Below are 21,279 nucleotides of genomic sequence, written 5' to 3'. Positions count from 1 at the left end.
CCATGCTCTAGATAAACCACATGGGTAAGGAAAAAAATCCCCAAATACATAGTGAAATGCTTATTTATTAGTATAGGCTTTATGGTTACAAGTGTTTGTAAATAACGGGGAGAAAGAACAAATGACTTGTAAGTATGACAATAAACTGTTGGCTCCACTATATTTTCCAGAAAATGCACAGCTTAGGTCTTGCCCAAAAGGAAATGGGCTTCTAGACTGTACTTTTTTGTATTGTGGTTTTTTTTTGTGTTTTTTTTTTTAAAATCACACTGGCTGAAGTGAAATTGTAAGGCTGCTCTTTAAACAGAGATGCAATTATCTTCCCACAGATGAAAATTTTTAGGGATTTCAATTAATTTATTGCCTCAATTTTGTGTTTTCAATCAATGAATCAATGTTATTTACTGAGAAATTACTGTATGCAGAGCTCTGTACTAAGCACTTAGGAGAGTACAGTACAAGAAAATTGGTAGACACATTCCCTGCCCACAAACGAATTTACAATCTATTGTTTTACTTCCAAAAACTTTCATCAGCAGGCTAGTATAAGAAAAATAAAGTATTTTTTTCTGATTTTCTCATCATTTACACATCTATTTCCTTCAGAAAAGTTCAACATTCATTTACTGAAACTCTAATGCTAAAACTCCTATCTCTGTGCAAAGCATCCAAAGAACATTCTAATATACACTTAATGACTGTGATACACCTACTTAAATATTCGGTAAACTTCAAAAACTCAGCTGCACTAATATTAGTCCTAAAACTGAATGGACAAACATACATCTTTACAGTAGCAACCCGAATACCTTAGCATATGTAAAAAGCGAAACCATGTCTGTGCAATGCATTCATTATCCATTTCAGGTGGAATCAGACTGGCATCTTCATCAGGAACTTTAAATGGAGGAAACGAAGGACCATATATAAATCGGAGCAACCTAAAAAATAAAGCACAAGGGGGAGTGTACAGTAGGTTATAGCAGCCATCGTTGTGGATTGTCAAATGTTCAATATTCATGTAGACCAAAAAAAATCTTAAGCAGATAAATTGTTACTAGATATTCTGAAATTTGCTTATTCTAAAAGTTTGAGGTTCTCTGGCCCAGTAAGTTTTATTACAAATCTTAAAAAGGATAATGATGACCCTTTAGCCCTTAATATGTGTCCAGACTATGCTACAGGCAGTCAATGCAATCTATAGTACAGTATTCACATAATTCAAGTGGTTTGTGATTATCCAATAATTCTTTGGCAATGTGTGTAAGATAAACCTTTACTTTTTTTTAAAATGGCATTTAAGTGCTTACTATGTGCTAGGCACTGTACTAAGTGGTAGAGTAGATACAAGCTAATCAGGTGGGACACAGTCCAAGTCCCACCTGGGGCTCACAGTCTTTAATCCTATTTCACAGATGAGAGGGTAACCGAGGCCCATAGAAGTGAAGTGACTTGCCCAAGGTCACACAGCAGAAGATCTGGGTCTACAACTCAGGTCCTCCGACTCCCAGCGCCGTGTTCTATCCACTAGGCCAGGCTTCTTCTCGAATATTTACTTATTTCTTATAAACTGAATTTACTTATGAACTCTGTTCCACACCCAAAAGGGATGGGGGGTGAGAAACACCACTGGATTCAATCTTCCCATGCTCACTAAACTACAAGAACAGTTTCCTACCTGGAAGTAAGTGCGCAGATCACCTTGCTCCACTGTTCCACTACAGCAGCATGATGCCTCCAGTTCCCCACCATCTCCTTGGCTGTTTTCCAGTACGGTGGAGTTGGGAAGCACCTGGTACAAGCTAGTAACCAGACCTCAAAAAGAACTCCAATCAATTTCTCCGCCAGATTCTCAGCAATGCCACCTAATCGGTGGAGAGAAAACACGCCTTGATCGGCCAAGTGTTTCACGAATTCATCGGGAGGAGTCATTGCCTCGAGAGAAATATCTGAGGACGGTCAATCAATCAATCGTATTCAGCGCTTCCTGGGTGCGGAGCACTGTGCTAAGTGCTTGGGAGATGATAATACAAGAGCTGGTGGAACATATAACCTGCCCACAACGAGCTCACAGTCTGGACACAGTCATCTTTTCAACACTATGCTAGATGTAAACCCAACTTTTCAAGAAAGTATTTTCTCTGCTATTAAACACTGACATGGAGCTGTGGAGATGGGCCTAATGGATATTTCTAAAAGCATATTCTTTAAGTTTCCCTCTCAACTCATCACCGATCTTCACGTGTTCACTTTATTCAAGATGCAAAAGAAAAGATGCTTGAGGGACTTTGAAATGAGAAAGCAGAGTCTCTGACTTGTATGATCATAGTTTTGGTACTGGAAAGTTTTAAATCGGGGCGGGGCGGGGGGAATGGATTCTATGCCCCAAAACCTGTTTTCCAAAGGTTAGTGGAGACACCTCGCCTGGCTCTCTTTTTTTCCTCTTTCCTCCTTAACCTTACAAGGTAAACAGATGGATCCTGTTTCTCCTCCCTTCTCCCCACTTCTCCATACATAGAAAAGGTGCAGCGAGGCAATGTAGAGTTCTCAAAGTCTTTCCCTCCTCTGATCAGCAGCTCCTCCATCCACCCAAATTAAAATTCCCCAACAAGAATCTGAATCACAGTGTGCTCCTAATTCATAAAGACCATCAAAGCGGCATTCCAAATAGCGAGTCGCCATTGTGGAGGGGCCTTTACTTTCAAATGAAATTCTCATTTGGCAGGATATTTATGGTGCCACTTTAGCTACACTTAGGACAGCATTTTGTAATGAATGAATTAGAAAGTCTGGGTTCATCATTCACCCAAAAACCCTCCTGGGGCAGGTTGGCGAGCTCGACTAGGCTTTCGGCCTCTACTTGCAGACTGCAAGGGGGGAGGGGAGGCGGGGGAAGTGCATGAGGCTACCAGGGTAAGGAGGCCAGAAGCCAGGTGACGGCCCCAGCCATGAGGAAGAAACTGGGTGCCGGGGTCAGTCTGGGATTGGTGGGGGGATACAAGTGAAAGGGATTCTTCTGGGGGAAACTGATGGCACAGAACAATCGGGTGTGGGAAGAGGATTGCTCATAATGGGATGGAAAATGCCAAGGGCAGAATGGAGCAAACACTGCTCATTGATTAGCTCCTTAGATGACACATAATGATACTATACTGGGTCAAGTAGTAGCAGGGTACTGTCATCTGAAATCTGGCAACTATACAAGCTGGTGAGCATAAAATTAAGACTACCTGCCCAACTTGGTTTTAGCCACACTCTGCCCAAAATCTCCAGAACCTACTCTACACAGAAACAAAAACTACAGAAAGGAGATCCTGCTCGACAAATAGTCTTGCCTCAGTAGTTTCGGAGAATGCAGAATACAGAATACACATTCTGCAGTGCGAGGCTGATTTTTAGGCAACCGCTCGGTAATTACACAAACTGAAAGCCTTACAGTTTATCATTCTGACCAGACTGCCAGACTGTGACCGCAGTAGGAGTAATATCCTGTTTCATTCACTCTTGGCAAAGAAAATAAGTTACATTCACAAAGGAGGGGCGGGTAAGGGGGGCAGAAAATGATATACGGGAAGCCTGCATTAGCCAAAGCATCACAATGGGATGATTTGTGCACATTATTTCTGAAATCTTGAGTGTTTGAAAAGTTCTCTTCTAGGAAATCCTGGGATTGGTGCAGAGAGTGAATGACAGGCCAACAATGAATCCCTGATGTAGATAGCTGTGGCCTACAAATGCAAGCAGAAATCAAGACGCAAGTAGTAAATTTCAAACCAACCTTGAACAGTCGGGGCTGCCAGAAGCGTGTCATTAATCTGCAGGAGAAACAACAACAAAACCTCCCATGTTTCTCGTGCCATGGTGGTTGACTCACGAGCCAGTTTCTGGACAGCTCGCAGAACTTGCAAGCATAGTCTAATCTGATTGGAGCCCTGCTCTTGCCTAAGGGAGAAGGGGAAAAAAATAAAACATCACTGACAAAACAGTAGAAGAGCTGACCTCTTTCTCCAGAGGTGGAGTGGTATGGCAGATGATCATGCGGTCTCTCTCATCTGTCTCATTGTTAATGAATTAATTATGGTATTTGTTAAGTGCTTACTATGTACCAAGCACTGTTCTAAGTGCTGGTGTAGATACGCGATAATCAGGTTGGACACAGTCCCTGTCCCACAAAGGACTCACAGTCTTCATCCCCATTTTACAGATGAGGTAACTGAGGCCCAGAAAAGTGGAGTGACTTGCTCAAGGTCACAGATCAGATAAGTGGGGGAGCCAGACCCAGGTCCTCTGACTCCCAAGCCCAAGCTCTTGCCTCTAGGCCTCGCTGAGTGGGAAGGAAGAGAAAGTCACATCCAAGGGGACCCAAGGAGCCCTGCTCTAACCTGCAACCACCTCAGGGGGTTCACCCTGGCCTGTTTTCCTCTAAAAATGGGGAGTAGCAACCCCGGTGCTCCTCAAGGTTGGGTAGGGGAGGCTGGGGAGGAAGGAAATCCTCTTTTCTCCCGACTCTTGGGGCACTCTAGGGTTGATGCCATAGTCTCAGGTAAGTCCCAGACCCACCATGCCTGAAGTTAATTCTTCCTAGAGCAGAACCGGATCATTAAGGGTAGCTGAAGTTCCAAACAATAATAATGACATTTGTTAGCACTTACTCTGTGCCACTGTACTGAATGCTGGGGTGGATACAAGCAAACTGAGTTGAATAGGTCCCTGTCCCAAGTGGGACTCATGGTCTCAATCCCCATTTTACAGATGAGGTAACTGAAGCCCAGAGAAGTGAAGTGACTTGCCCAAGGTCATGCAGCAGACAAGTGGCAGACCCTGGATTAGAACCCATGACCTTCTGACTCCCAGGCCTGTGATCTATCCACTACACCAACCCCTGCAGAGGCTCTAGGGACCCTAAAGGGTACAGAACCACCTAGTTATTGGAGGCTAAGTTGCCTAAAAGTTTGGCAGGAGTGGGAGTCAGCCAACCCACCCTCTGCCCTTTCCTTGACCACCAGAGGATTTCACGGCCTCTAACACTGTAAATAGAAACCACGGGGAGGCTTGGTGCTCCAAGGAGGGTGACAGGCGCACAAGAAGAATTCAAATCAGCAGGGCCCTGGGTTCCACAACCTGAAGGACATCAGCTGTTTCAAATCACATTTTCTTTATTTTATTATTTCCTTTCTGGGGCCCCTAAAGTTCATCACCTTTCAGGCAACCGACTGCTTATAAATCCTTATCTAATCCCTCATTGCTCTGGACTTGAAATTCCAAATCCCGAATAATCTCTTCATCAGCATACGGCACTAAGGATAGGGAGAACAGAAACAGAACCATTTTCAGATCACCAGTCACTGTATTTCACCCTCTTGGTCCTGGCCCACATTCCAATTTGAAAATATCTCCGAGTTGTTGTTTTTTCCTTTCTCCTGGTCTTTAACAAAATATTTTATTATTTTTTTAAAAAGAAACCTCCCATATAATCAGAATGAATACCCATGACTTTCTCCCCCCTTTCAGTCCTGCTGCAAGTAACAGCAAATACCAACAACATTTCCAAACTGAAAAGTTCTCCGATCAGAACCGGTCCTGCATTTCATCACGTGTCTGATGCACCTTGCTCTGAAGCCTGGAGGGAAGAGGCCTCGCCAAGTCGCTGGAGAGGGTGGGAAGGTTTGGAGTTATGCAGGCCGTCAGGTATGTGAGTGAACTGGCTCAAACGACCTGCCTGACTGACCTCCCAGAGACTCCTTTGTAGAACCAGGAAGTTGGTTCATTTGAATTCTGTTTCCTACTTTGTTTGCAGAGTGGAGAGTACTTGGCCAGTTAACCAAATATTTATGCATTTCAAAAATGGCCTTGCATTAATTTTGTATGTATTAGATGTTGTTTCTCATATCTGCGGGGTAGAAAAGTACTATGTCATGGAGCTAATTCACTCTCTCTGTGTAATGAGAAAAGGACTGTGGGCAGTTGGAGGATCACAGAACTACTGTTCCTTCCTTTGTGTGGCTGCCCCAAAATCAGATTAGAGGCAAGGGATACAGGCAATAAGGCCCTTGGGGATCCAGGCACCCCAAGCTTTTTGGATGCCACCAGAGCCCCATTACGATGATGGGTCACATAATATTGAGCGAGGAAAAGAGTTTGCTTTTTTGTGAGGGAAGATGGAAGAGGGAGAGGGCGGCGTACTGTGAATTGACCAGGACTGGGCAGGGCATAGTCTCTTCCTCAATCCTTGCAAGGGCTCTCTGAATCATTCATTCATTCAATCATATTTACTGAACACTTACTATGCGCAGAGCACTGTATTAAGCACTTGGAATGTACAATTCGGCAACAGATGGAGATAATCCCCGCCCAACAACGGGCTCACAGTCTCTAATTCAAAAGATGGGTTGTATTCTTGTCTACCCACATTTCCACTCGTGCCCCCATTTCCTCCATCTTCTCCCTTCCCTTCAGGCACTCATGTACTCCTCAAGTTCTACCTCTGGGCACTGTTCCACAAAATCTTATTCCAACAATTGCACAGTGGTCCAAACCAATCGCAAAGTGACCACCCAAAAAACAGCCATCAAGAGAAGAGACTCCTTTGAAGGGCCCAACTTCAGCTGTAGAAAATTTGACTTGAGTGTGGTTTATCTTGTGGAAAAACAGAACCAGACATAAAGCAAGCCCTGTAGAAAAGGCAGAAACGAGCACCACACAGGTTGCTAGTGCCTTTTTTAAAAAAGTATTTGTTAAGCACTATGTACAAGGCACTGTACTAAACACTGAGGTAGATACAAATCAGGGTGGATACAGTTCATGTCTCACACAGGGCTCACAGTCTTTTGTTTTTTTTTTAATGGTATTTGTTAAGCATTTACTATATGCCAGACACTGTACTAAGCGCGGGGGTAGATACAAGATAATCTGGTTGGACACAGTTCATGTCTCACATAGAGCTCACAGTCTTAATCCCCATTTTACAGATGAGGGAACTACAGCTCAGAGAAGTCAAGTGATTGCCCAAGGTCACAGAGCAGACAAGTGGCAGAACCGGGATTAAAACGCAGGTCCTTCTGATTCCCAGGCCAGAGCGCTCTATCCACTAGGTCACTCTGCTTCTCTGGTACCTCAAGATAAAGAGGAAAAAAAACCCTCCTGTTTAAAGAAAAGCAAAGTGAAGAAAGCATTACAGACTATCTCTTCAGCAAATTTGATTACTGGTGGTCACAGACTAAATTCAGGAATTTTTTTTTTTTCCAAGTAGCTGTGCAAACAGAACCTCAATTCTCTAAACTACATTCAGTGAATATTTGGTTATACCAGAGAGAATGAAGTTTATTAGAATCAAATACCAAGCCATCATACCTTAAGTACAGTTGAGTAAACTCACTGTGGTTAGGGAATGTGCCTACCACACTCTGCTAAACTGTACTCTCTCAAGCACTCAGTACAGTGCTCTGCATCCAGTAAGTGCTCAGTAAATGACTTTTTATTTCCTTGGGGCCAGGAAATGTATCAACCAATTCTCTTGGGTTCTCCCAAGTACTTAGTGCTTTGCACACAATAAGCACTAAACAGTTGATGGATCAATCTTATCTCATTGGAGATAACACACAGAAAAATTGCATCAGTTCAAGTTTGCCATCTGGCAAGATCCTTAATTTACTACTATTTCTATTTCCCTAATTTCTTACTAACAGATTTCTGCTTATCCTACATGACCCCTTAGAGATTCAGGTCCCAAAGTTAGATGACTTCACCAGTGGTTTCTGCACTGGAAGATCTTTAAGAAAAATGACAGGTTGGAATATAATCAAGTACCTAGGCATTTTGTAACAAAAGGGAAGGGCTTATCTCATGAGAAGCAATGTAGCCTAGTGAAAAGACCCTGAGCCTGAAAGTCAGAGGACCTGGGTTCTAATCCAGGCTCCACCACTTACCTGTTGTGTGACTATGGGCATATCACTTAACTTGTCTGTACCTCACTTTTCTCAACTATGAAATGGGAATTCAGTACCTGTTCTGCCTCCTCCTGGGATTATGAGCCCTCTTTGGGACGGGGACTGTTTCTGACCTGATTAGCGTGGATCCACCCCAGGGCTCAGAACGGTACTTGGCACATAGCAAGTGTTTAAATACCACAATTATTATCATTACTATTATTATTGTTTTATGGTGTTTTAGTGCTTATCATATGTCAAACACTATTTAAAGCACCAGGATAGGTACAAGTTAATTCAGTCGGACACAGTCCCTGTCCTGCATGGGGGCTCACGGCCTAAGTAGGAGGGAGAACATATATCCCCACTTTACAACTGAGGCACAGAGAAGTGAAGTGATTTGCCCAAGGTCCCCCTAGCAAGCAACTGGCAGAGCTGGGATTAAAACCGAGGTCCTTCCGACTCCCAGGCCAGTGCTCTCTCTCTCTCTCCACTAGGCCACGCTGCTTATATATGGCGCACCCCTTACTTAACTTCATTAACCCTCTTGTCCAGGAATTGCAGTGCAGCTTCAGACCATGGGTGGGTAATTATTTGGGCTGCAGGGCTACCCACTGACTAACCTAAGGGCTCCTTAGACACTGGCATGTTCAAAAACAGTGGGTGGAGGGGATTTAAAAGAAAGAAATGGCTTTATCTCTGCCCGCTGAAACAGCCCCGTGTGCTATCAGCTGCAGCTCTCAGAGTTGCTGGACATGACAGAGGCCAGAGTGAACATGGCCACATTCGCCCACTCCTGCTGTAAATACAAAAATGGTCCAATAAAGATGATCTCGACTTACATACAAAAGGAGGGGATCACATCACTTGTCCCCGATTGACAGCTACTACGGACACTTGGCTGCCTTGGGAAGAATTCCACGGTCTAAAAGCTACTTCTTAAGGGCCCTATTGCTTGGGAAAGTAAAAGGTGCCTTTCCTAACCCACTAATCAGAAGAAGAACGAAGCAGGCTCCATGTCCTGTATTAGTAAATCCACTTGACACAACAAAATTCTGTGGACCAAGCAAAGGATGGGGCAGTTGGTATTGCAAAAGGCCTCCAGGCCTTAGCAAATTCCTCCAAATTCAATAGGCTACGAGTACCACCAAAACCCCAAGTCAAGGCTGAAAGCCCTTGAGGCTAAGAACGTTGTCTCATGTGATGTCCCCAAGCACCTACTACAGTGTATTGAACAAAGTGTATTGGACAAAGATGGCATGAAACAGAGACTTCTGATGATGCCGGTGATAAAGATGAAGGAGTTGCTACACGCTGTTTCCTGCATTCTGGAAACACACATGCTAATGATTCAGTGCTATGAGATGAACTGATGATAATCCTGAAGATGGCTGAAGAGAGCTAGTTTGCCCGAGGAAACGGTACATGCACAGATATTAGTTGGCTTCAAAAAGCAACAGCACCGAATTCCGCTACATGGTCAGTACTCCTCCCAGGGTCCTAAATGACAGTGGCAGGGAAATGGCCTAGTGGATAGAGCCCGGCCTGGGAGTCACAAGGACTTGGGTTTTAGTCCTGGCTCTGTCACATGTCTGCTATGTGAACCCGAACAAGTCACTTCACTTCTCTGTGCCTCACTTTCCTCATTGTACGAAGGGGATTAAGACGGGCAGTCCCCCGTGGGACATGGGACATTAGTTTGCATCAACCCTGAGAATACAGTCCCTGGCATATAGTAAGTGATTAACAAATACCATCAAAAAAAAGGGCAGAACTGAATTAAGAAAGCCTGCGCATCCTTGGAGAGGATAGCGGATAGTGGGACTCCAAATAAGGCATAAAACTCCCGCGCAAGACAGAGAAAATCAGTTCAAATTGCAAAACTTTCCGAATAGGCAGAATAGCTCAAGGGAGGCAGTGGAAGTTGACTTTTTCTTTCTGAAGTTCTTCAAAGAAAGATAACTGGCACATATTATAATCCTGGATATTATTTTCCAGTAATTAGCCTGGACCTGGATTAAAAGCTTCCTAGCATCAATCAATTCATTGGCATATTCCTATCAGATTGGGTAAGACACTAATGAGGATGGCAGAGGGGACCGCTCTCCATTCTCAAGTCATGTGCTATTGGTGCACTAACCCAGCACTGTAACAGAAGCCTGAAAAACTTCAACATCAGCAAAAATGAGGAGCTCATTTTGTGCTAGTGCCGTTTCCTGCAATGGGGAAAAAAAAATAAAAACGAAAGAAAGACCAAGAAAAACATTCCGGGGAAAAATATCAGGCCAAGCGGAAATCGGGAGAGTGAAACGGGGGGAGTAAAATTCCATCGGTCAGTCAAGGTAAGAGACCACCAGAGGTACAGAAGAGAAATCTGGGGAAGAGCAGAGATCCTAGAGTGAATCTCTGCAATCGGTTATATAGCCCAAAGTTCATGGGGACAAAAATGACAAAGTCTGTTTCAATTTCTCCTCGTTTGAGCTCAGCCTCCAGTTAGTGCCAGAGCAGTGACCACTTCATTTAAAAGGCCCATAGCCCACAAAGAAATAACTTTCACAGGGTTGATAATGAACTATCTCCCTTACTTAAAAATATGTATGTGTGCATATATATATATACACACATACACACACACACACACATTTATACATGTATGCTATGCATAGACGAGCACAGTATTACAAACTTTTCCACACATTCTTCACAAACTATAGTACCATTCTAGTTGCTCACCTGGGTACAAAGAGATTTTGCAAGTGTTTTAGAATGCTCTGAACATAAAGGTTTGGTTCCTTAATAATTGGCAGTGGAATGGAGTCTTTTGGTAATACGAGAGCCATAATCCAATCAGTATATACATCAACACAATATTTTACAGTATCTCCGTCCAGTGGAAGGGTCAGTCCATAACAAATCACTTCCATGGTCCATTTTACCTGAACAAAGGAAAATATGAGTTAAATTACTAAGCCTTAAGAGCTTTCTTACTTTCTAATGACTAGATTAAAGAGATTCACAGTGTTGACTTATTTTTACCGCTAAGAGCTCAGAAGGGGCACTAAGCTCAAGGCCCAGCATGCATATACATCTGTCTTGCCCAGGGAAATAAATTAAAGCTGTAAGAAGGAATGGAAAGTTTTGTTCATAAATCAAAATTTAAGTATCAATCTTTCATAGAGTTTTACTTCTTAGAGATTAATACTAATAATAATAACGAACGGTTTGTTTTCAACAAAAAAGGGTGTCAAATGGCTAAACCCGGCACTGTGCAATATTTCATTTTACACGCAAATGTGGGATCTTCAAAACGGAAAGAGGTAAGTGGCAGAGTGAAATTCTGATTTCCTTTTTCACACAAACGTCAGGCTACGGTCCTAAAATTCTAATGAATGCGGTTGAACACACCTCTACACTAGGCTTTCCAATTAACCGCCTGAAAACGCCCGACAGAATTCAGGGCATTGTAATCGCAAGCTTTCGAAGCTTCCATTCCCGATGATTTGGCCCGCTCGGAATGCGGCAAGGGAACACTTACTTCTTTGTCGGTTTTGAGGAAGCTTTCATTCCCGGCCGCAGAAGAGGAGTTCAAGGCTTGGCCGAGGGGACGCACCACCGCGTTGGCCACCTCTCGCCCCACGCTGTCAGGGTAGCTGTGAAGTACGCTGGTGTGGCCCTGATCATTCTGAATTACCAAATGCAGGGACCGCCACTCAGAGTACATTGTTCCTCTACAGTACTGTCCAAGTGATACCTGCAGGGGGAAAAAAAATAAATTAAAAATAGTGGCACGTCACTACTTAGAGAAACTGAAATCACAGAGAAGAAGCAGGGCCTAATGGAGAAAGCAAAGTTCTCGGAGTCAGGAGCACCTGGGTTCTAATCCTGGCTCTGTCACTTGTCTGCTGGGTGACCTTGGGCAAGTTACTTCACTTCTCTGGGCCTCAGTTCCTACGTTTGCAAAACGGGGATCTTGTCAGTGAGCCCCATATGGGACAGAGATGTGTCCGATCTAATTAGCTTGGAGCTACCCCAGCACTCCCTACGGTGCCTGACACACAGTAAGCCCTAAAGAAATGTGATTGCTTGATAGTGAGCACTGAAATACCATCAAAAAAATAAAAGGGGGCCACCAGTTGTGTGGAAAGGAAGCGCTTCCCTGTGGGGGAGGATGGTAAATTCTTTGGGGTCACTGAACTGGGGCTGACGGCGGGCCAACTGTGATTGGCCCGGGGTCCTCAGTGCCTTGGATGACCCAGATCGTCCTCAGTGCCTTGGATGACCCAGATTGGCCTGGACTTCTCAGGATAGTCACTCAGTCGGTCAATTGTATTTACTGAGCGCTTACTGTGTGCAAATTGCTGCACTAAACACTTGGAAGAGTACAGTACCACAACAGACACATTCACTGCCCACAACAAGCTCATGCATCTCAGGGATCCTGGGCTGGACTACTCAAGGGATCTGGGAAGACGTGGATCTTATTTGGGTTTCTAGGAGGAAAAACCTGGTTGAACCAGTCAGCATTTTGCTTATAGCTCCCCTTCAGAAATGACACGGCATTGCTACACCGTTCCCTGTGGCCTCACCCCAATTCTCCCATCTCCTGTCTCCCTCAATTATCCTACGCTTTCTTTTTATTTATTTTTGTATGGGCACTTACTATAGACCAGGCATTGTACTACGTGATGGGGTAGATACAAGGTAATCAAGTTGGACACAGTCTGTGTCCCACTTGGGGCTCACAATCTTAATTCCCCATTTTACAGACAAGGGAACTTAGGTAAAGAGAAGTAAAGTGACTTGCCCAAGGTCACACAGCAGAGGTGTGACGGAGCTGGTGGTAAAATTTGGGTCTTCTGACTCTCAGGCCTGTCTTCTTTCCATTAAGCCATGCTACTTGTCTGTCAGTGAGGCAATCAGATTTATTGAGCTCTTATTGTGCGCAGAGCGCTGTAGTAAGTGCTTGGGAGAGTACAATATAACAGACACAATCTAGACGGGATGATTCTCTCTGCCCATCATCACACAAACAATTACCATTCTGGATTGCCCCCTCCTCTCCCCACGGTGGCGTCACAAAGCACTAAGCTGCCCATCTCCTGCTGGCAACCTCCTGGCACTGAAATCCTCTCCTTAGCCCGGCATAGCATCTGAACACGATAGCTACACAATCCAGGCCTCCATCTTTTACCTATCTCACTTGGATCGGATTCAAATGGGCTTGGCTAAGTGACTATCTGGGTTGGAAAAAGGAAAACAAAAAGGTCCAGGTATGGTATCCACAAACTGGATAATCCAGCCCTGAATAAAGTGTTGGCCACACAAAGTAGGTTTACAAAGAAAAAAAAAATTAGTCCACCAAAATGATCGGTTTTCACCGCCTATACATGTCCACTCTCTACCTCGCTGGGTTTGGACAACTGAAGCATGGATCTGTAAAGGATAGATAGCCCAGGGTCCTTTCTAAATGTTACTTCGATGAAAATGAAGACAAAATAAATAATGTTACTTCCTTTCACGACCTACATACTTTTAAGACCTAACAATAATATAAATGGTACTTGTTAAGCGCTTCCTATTGGCCAAGAAATGTACCAAGCACTGAGGTACGGACAGATCAGACACAAGCCCTATGCTGTGGGACAGCATTTGCAGTCTAAAGGGGAGGGAGAACAGGCATTTTATCCCCATTTTACAGATAAGGAGGATGAGGCTTGGAAAAGTTAAGTGAGTTGTCCAAGATCCCACTGCAGGCAAGCAGCAGAGCCAGAGTTAGGGCCCAGATTTCCTGAATTCCAGTTCTGTGCTCTTTCCATTAGGCCACAGTGCTTCTCTACCTTCCAACACTTCCCAATCCGAAAAATTCCTTCTCTGAATCCCAGTCCACCATCCAGTTAACGTCCCTTCTCCCTCTTCCAGTTCCCGTTCGACCTTCTCAGATGAGTTGTCTACCGAGACTACTTTGCTTCTTCACTTCCAACTTTCTTCTTAACCCTCTACGATCTGGTTTCTGTCCTCTACCTACCACTGAGACTGCTTTCTCCAAAGTTACCGATGACCTCCATCCTTGCAAAATGTACTAACTCTATTTCAATTCTCCTTGACCTCTAGGCTGCCTCTGAAAATACAGATCACTCCATTCTCTAGACACACTTCCTAACCTTGCTTTTTCTGACACAGTTCTCTCCCAGTTTTTCCTCTTATCTCTCCAAGGGTTTTGCAGACTGGGCCTCTGCTCACACCCCTAATCTGGAGGTAACTGTCCTCCAAAGTCCTAGAAACAGTCATTATAAAAGCATTAGAGGCTGGGGCCTAAATGGCTGGAAAATCCACTACTGACGACCTGCAGAAAGGCTCGCATAATTTTTCAATGACGATCTCTCAAATGTGGGGGGCAAGTTCAAGAGAAGTTCCACTTTCAATCCCTTTACCCTCTAAAAACAGGGGTAGCTACAATAGAGACACAGATAACAGTAGAGACTCAGTTCAGGACCAAGATAGTCACTGAATTTGCATGGGGTTGTTGATTAAAAAAAAGGCCAGTGAATTTGTGACTAGCTTTTTAGTTTTTCTGCAATTCAGCATGGTAGGACTTAGAAGCATTAGGTTAAGCTAGTGCACACAGCATGTTTGTTTCCCCTCAAGATCACACCTTGGTGTGTGCTGACTGTGACCCAGGAATCCATTTAATACATACCTGCCGGCAACAGCAGCTGTATCCCCCGCCCACTTAAAACACACACACACACCCCCTTCCCTGCTCCCACCCCCCCATATTTTCAACTAGCATGCCAGAACTCTGGGAAATAAATGCCTTCAGTTTTTGGGATCACCAAACAGAAAAGGCAATGGAAAATTCCAAAATTCAGCCGGGGAAGCATGGTGACGTGAAGTGTCCCAGGACGGGTTCAGAGGCAGGACTCCGGTTAGGGTCAGATAGTTGTATTATGAGCACTTACTGCATGCAGAGCACTTTACTAAGCGCTCGGGAGAGTACAGGAGAACAATCCCTCCCCACAATGAGCTTAGAGTCTAAAAGGGCAGACAGACGATACAGTGACAGTTCCAGTGACTCTCTAAAACCAGATCAGATCATGGGATGAGTGTGCTGCCTCAACCTTAGTGCAGGTGTGCTACATTTTTCAGAGTCTCCACCATTTGAGGTGAGCAGCCCTCGTTTCCAAAAATCGCCGATCCTGCCAGTATGGCCCCATCCATTAACGTTCTGCCCGGTGCTTGTCCTGTCCAGATTAAGCGGGGAGGGGGGGGAAAAAAAAGCACCTGCCCAAGGCAGTTACAGTTTTTAAGTGGCATTAAGTGCCTGAATGCACAGGAAACTAGTGAAGTCTGATTTAACCATAATAACCGTGGGCATTCCAGTGAGTACGACAAGGAGATTTCTCATCTTTTAACACATAGCTGGACTAGTTTCTAGATATTCAGCTAAAAAATAGAAGTTCAAAACCCTACCAAGTACTACAGAAAACCTGTGAGAAATGAACCATTCCAGAATGGATGCAGGAGAATAATATTAAAAGCCGCCAATATACATGGATATAAACAAGCTTAATTTATTTTCCTTTTTTATAGTATTTTTTAAGCTCTTACTAAGAGTCATACACCGTTCTGCACCCTGGGGTAGGTATATGTTAATTAGGTTGGACACAGTCCCTCACCTGTAAGGGCCTCACCGCCTAAGGAGGAGGGGAACATGTATTTAATTCCCATTTTACAGTTGAGGAAACTGAGGCACAGAGAAGCTAAGTGACTTGTCCAAGGTGACCCAGCAAGCAATTGGCAGAGCTAGAATTAGAACCCAGGTCCTCTGACTCCAAGGGTCATGCTCTTTCCATTAGGCTATGCTGCTTCCCACATAATTTCTTTAATGTAGTACAAAGAGTAACACAGTATCATCTTGGATTTACATGGCATCCTTCCTCCAAACTGCTCACGGCACTTTCATATAAATGCTTCCACTTATGTCAGGTAGATATTATTCCCATTTTACAGGTGAAGAAGTGAATGCATGCACATTTTCCCAGAGCCACAGTGCTTCATTTGCAATAAGAAATAAAACTCTAAAGTTCTGCCTCCCTATAAGCATCGCCGATTAATACCATAGGGATAAAAACCCAGAATATCACCAGCCCTCTATTTTACCTACGGCCTTAACTCCTACACTAGCAGTGATTTTAATTTATTAAGCGCTATGTGCAGACCACTAGAGGAAGGTCCTAGAGAATCAGATTGGGCACAGTCCGAGTTTCACATGGGGCCCAAGAACTAAAATGGAGGAAAGAGGTATTTTATCATCCATTAACAGGTGAGGAAATTGGGGTCCAGAGAAGTTAAGCGACTTGTCCATGGTCACAGAGCAGGCAAGAAGCGGAGGTGGAATCACAACCTGGCTCTCAATCTCAAGCTCCTTCCAACAGGTCATGCTGGCCCCTCCACATAATCGCCCCATTCTCACTTCTGAGGATGAAATAAGAGGGTTTTTGGGTGGCTTTTTTTTTTTTTTTTTTTTGGATAAAGGTGATAATGGCAAGCTCCAGGAGGAAGGCGGGAGAACCCTAAGAACAAACCATCCCAGCAGGGAGGGAGCTTTAATTTGGTGAGTGCCTACCGTATGCAGCACTTGGGAGATGCAACAGAAGAAAGGCAGTCTCAAGTGGTCCAAGTGTCCTCTTACCTTTTGCTTTCTTCTTTTCCTCCCTCCCTCCTTTACTGCTAGACTCAATTTTTAAATGAGCTGCACAACTGCTCCGGCCATGTTTTCATGTAACAAAAATTGTGCAAAAAAGTGGGGGGAGTTATACAAGTAAATATGATATATACTATAGGTCAAACAGGACACAAACTGCTAATGACAACCCACAGGAAAAGACTGATATTGGGGGCTTCAGTCTACTACATGTTCAACTAGGCTTAATTTTCTGCTTGTGGAAAATGAAGAGCTGAACAGGGCCCAGACATTTTCCCTAAAACTCATCAATCAATTGTATTTACTGAGCACTTACTGTGTGCAGAACACTGTTCTAGCACTTGGGAGAGTATACTATAACCATATAACAGAGTTGGTAGACACATTCCCTGCTTACAGCAGGCTTACCCAACTGTGCCTAACGTATGGTGACTTGGCATTTGAGTCTGATAAACTTGGCTCTCTCTGGTATAACTGAATATTCAGTTATGTAGTTTAGATAACCTAGGTTCTATTTTCACAGCCACTTGGGTTACTGACATGGACATTATTCTGAAACAAAGACTATATTGGGAATTAGGAAAACAATATCTTGATATACGAAATTAACTCCGAGTTTACTTCTGTAGAAGACCTAAAGACACACTCGAGAAGGAATTCTTTACCAAATATTCTGAATCTCTCTCTCCCTCCATCTCTCCCCCTTCTCTCTCTCTCTCACCATCCCCCAGCTAGGAAGAAGGCTGGGTTTACTGGGCTCTCCTCCCAGACTTGAGCAGGGGCAGCTCAGGGGAACGGGGACTGGGCATGGCTGTCCGAGGTTGGATAGCCTGCTTGACCAGGTTTCATTTACAGTAGAAAATTACTAAGGGTTTCAGATCACTCCAAAACACAGAAGCCCAACATTGGAGCTATGATTACATTATCTGGACCCAGGAGAGGCCTGCCTCTGGGCCTGCTAAATTCGCTTTCTGCTTCTGTGATGCGGTTGAGATCAAAGCCAAAACCAAGATTAAAGGGTGGTGGGCAACTGTCGATGTTCTGGGGGGGTGGTCGTTGAGAAAGTGTCCAGAAATTAGTCACAGATGACATTCAACTGTTTTTTTTCTAAAGAAAACAGTACTCTATAAACTGCCATGATTAATTTCCAACTCATCATCAGGACAAAATTGCCAAGAGTCATCATCCTCATCATTCATAACAACCCACTAGGCTTTCAGCTCCTTGAGTGGAGCGGTCAACTCTACAAAATCTATTGTATTAGACAGCCTGTCCTTCCCCAGGCGCTTAGCACAGTGCTTGGGACGATAAACACCAATGACGGAGCACTGACTACTAGACAGAATATGCAGAGACCCTTTTGCTCTCTAGAAGTTTACCCTTTAAGGTGGCACGCAAGCAACCATTATCACCCAGGTAAAAACCACACCAGTGGGTGATACATAGAAGCAGCATGGCATAGTGGATTGATCACAGGTCTGGGAGCCAGAAGGTCATGAGTTCCAATCCCGGCTCTGCCACTTGTCTGCTGTGTGACCTTGGGCAAGTCGCTTCACTTCTCTGGGCCTCAGTTACCTCATTTGTAAAATGGGGTTTGAGACTATGCGCCCTTCGTTGGACAGGGACTGTGTCCAACCTGATTTGCTTGTATCCACCCCAGTGCTTAGTACAGTGCTTGGCACATAGTAAGTGCTTAAATACCATTATTATTGTTACCCTATCTCACTTTTTTGATTTTTTTAAAATGAGATTTTTAAGTAAATATTTCAAATTTAGGGTGAGAGCTGTGGGAGCTGTCCCCCAATAGTTAACACCGCATGGTTCCGGTTCTTGAAGAGTTGATGTCATCCTGTCTAGCTCCATCCCACCAGGAAGGAGGGAAGAGTGGCAGCAGGCAGGAAGCACGCTGGAAAGAGGGGAGAGTGGCAGTGGGCCGCCTTCCCAAAATGCAGAACGTTGGGGCAGACCCCAGCTGGCACTGAACCTGTCAGAAGTCCAAATCTCAACTCTTTGAGCCACTGGACCCCACTGCTTTTAACTTACTTTTGTACTTATTCCGGTCCTCATCTCGTGTTGACTTTGTTTCTGTTATTTTGTGCTACTGTCCTTAAGGCACCTCTGAAGCAGCATGGCTCAGTGGAAAGAGTACAGGATTGGGAATCAGAGGACGTGGGTTCTAATCCTGGCTCCGCCACCTGTCTGACCTTAGGCAAGCCACTTCACTTCTCTGTACCTCAGTTACCTCATCTGTAAAATAGGGATTAAGATTGTGAGCCCCACATGGGACAACCTGATTACCTTGTATCTACCCCAGTGCTTAGAACAGTGCTTGGCAAATAGTAAGTGCTTAACAAATACCATAAATATTATCATTACATATCCACAATATATCTGTAGTTATTTCTGCCCACCCCAAGACTCTAAATTCGTTATGGGCAGGGACCACGTCTACCAACTCTGCTACATTATACTCCCCCAAGCACTTAGTACTGTTCTATGCACTCAGTAAGCGCTCAATAAATATGACTGATTACTCTCCCAAGGGTTAAGTATTCTGTATGCAGTAAGCACTCAAATATAAGAGTGTTTCATATTTTCCATATGTGCCCATCGCCAGTCACCTTTCCCCTTTCGTCCTTAGGCTGTAAAGCCCTTGCGGGTGACAGACTCTGTCTAATTCTCACCAGAGGATTCTTTCCCAGTGGTTAGTTCAATGCTTTGCATCTAATACTATTACTACTATTATAAAACAACCAAGATGATGAAAAAAAGGACATATGGACAACCAGAATTTTACAAACCCTATATACATAAATTAAACCAAATATTTTGGTTTAGAAACGATCTGGGCATCTGCAGAAACGATCTGGGCATGTCACTCCCCTTCTTAAACAACTCCAGTGGTTGCCTATCAACCTCCGCTCCAAACAAAAACTCCTCACTCTAGGCTTCAAGGCTCTACATCACCTTGCCCCTTCCTAGCTCTCCTCCCTTCTCTCTTTCTACCACCCACCCCGCACGCTCCGCTCCTCCGCCGCCCACCTCCTCGCCGTCCCTCGGTCTCGCCTATCCCGCCGTCGACCCCCGGGCCACGTCCTCCCGCGGTCCCGGAACGCCCTCCCTCCTCACCTCCGCCAAACTGATTCTCTTCCCCTCTTCAAAACCCTACTTAAAACTCACCTTCTCCAAGAGGCCTTCCCAGACTGAGCTCCTTTCTCCCCCTACTCCCTCTACCACCCCCTCTTCACCTCTCCGCAGCTAAACCCTCTTTTCCCCCTTTCCCTCTGCTCCTCCACCTCTCCCTTCCCCTCCCCACAGCACTGTACTCGTCCGCTCAACTGTATATATTTCCATTACCCTATTTATTTTGTTAATGAATTGTACATCGCCTTGATTCTATTTAGTCGCCATTGTTTTTACGAGATGTTCTTCCCCTCGACTCTATTTATCGCCATTGTTCTCGTCTGTTCATCTCCCCCGATTAGACCGTAAGCCCGTCACAAACGGCAGGGACTGTCTCTATCTGTTGCCGACCTGTTCATCCCAAGCGCTTAGTACAGTGCTCTGCACATAGTAAGCGCTCAATAAATACTATTGATTGAATGAATGAATATTTAAGACACACTCAAGCCAGATGCTATTTTAATAATCTCGTACCCATGTTAGGGTGTCTCGGGCTGTGCCAGCAACTACCCACTCTTGAATGGTAGGACTTTTTTTTAAAAAAAACAAACCATATTTCATTCGTTGCTTGAGAAATAACCGGGGGGCATTTTTACCAACAAGAGGAAGGTGAAACACTCTCTCAATGTTGCAAAACTGCCCTTGTCCTAGAGGCCAGGTGGCAAATCAACTGCAACTTATCACCGGCCGCCGACAGCTGTGGCATTTAGGCTCCAGCCAGCCGGCTCCCAAGGTCCGGAGGCTATTTTTAGGTTGGGAATTTTGGAGCTGGTTTGAGCAAACTTCTCTGCTGCCTGTGGTCCCAGGATCAAAAAAAACAAACAAACAAAAACAAAACCAGGGTTCTGGGGCCAAGTTGCAAGCCTGGCATGGAGGTGGCGGGAGATTATAAGGCTCATTTCTGCTACGTTGTATTCCCTCCCTGGCAAGCACAGCCTGCCGGGTAGAAGAGGAAAGGAGAGGGGGATAGTTGAGGAAATGGACTGGGATGGAAAAAAGGAAGAGGGAGGGCCAGGTCTGAATGTTGTCTGCTCTATCAATCGAATTTACTGAGCACTTACTGTGTGTACAGCACTGTACTAAGCGCTTGGGAGAGTCCAATATAACAGAGTTGACAGACACATCCCCTGTTATTTCCTGGGTCCAGCCAGATCTAGGGGTGGCTCATTTCCCCAGATTTATTCCTTTATCAGTTGGTGCTATTTCCTAATATACACATATGATAAGAAAAATTAGATTTATATAAAACACACAGAGACTTTCTTCATCCTCGAAGTAGACACAGCTGTTGATGCAGTTCACCTAAGGGTGCATGTGTGGCTAAAAACTCTTATATGTGACATTAGGCAATAGAGACAAAGTCATAGGGTCAGGAGGGCGGCCCTAGAGATTCAGAATGCACCCAATTAGAACTGTTCTCTTATGGAGGGCAAGCCATTTGGCAAACATCCCCTTAATGATCTTAGT

At 44.5% G+C, this 21,279-nt stretch overlaps 1 protein-coding gene across 7 annotated transcripts in view; it reads right to left on the bottom strand.

Moving 5' to 3' along the window:
• Positions 1–21,279, bottom strand: part of RALGAPB (Ral GTPase activating protein non-catalytic subunit beta) — a 99,541-nt gene that overhangs the window by 54,463 nt on the left and 23,799 nt on the right. For all 7 annotated transcript variants that reach the window (XM_029070057.2, XM_039912958.1, XM_029070058.2 and 4 more), the window contains exons 2-6: positions 11,461–11,676; positions 10,659–10,861; positions 3,779–3,942; positions 1,679–1,865; positions 810–941 (exon numbers count right to left, since the gene is read on the bottom strand). In XM_029070057.2, the coding sequence (XP_028925890.1) occupies positions 810–941; positions 1,679–1,865; positions 3,779–3,942; positions 10,659–10,861; positions 11,461–11,646 (872 nt within the window). In that variant the 5' untranslated portion in view covers positions 11,647–11,676. The remainder of the gene's footprint in view (positions 1–809; positions 942–1,678; positions 1,866–3,778; positions 3,943–10,658; positions 10,862–11,460; positions 11,677–21,279) is intronic.

The sequence above is a fragment of the Ornithorhynchus anatinus genome, chromosome 8 (assembly GCF_004115215.2).
Source record: "Ornithorhynchus anatinus isolate Pmale09 chromosome 8, mOrnAna1.pri.v4, whole genome shotgun sequence".
Lineage (NCBI taxonomy): Eukaryota > Metazoa > Chordata > Mammalia > Monotremata > Ornithorhynchidae > Ornithorhynchus > Ornithorhynchus anatinus.
This window is presented reverse-complemented; position numbering and strand designations above follow the sequence as displayed.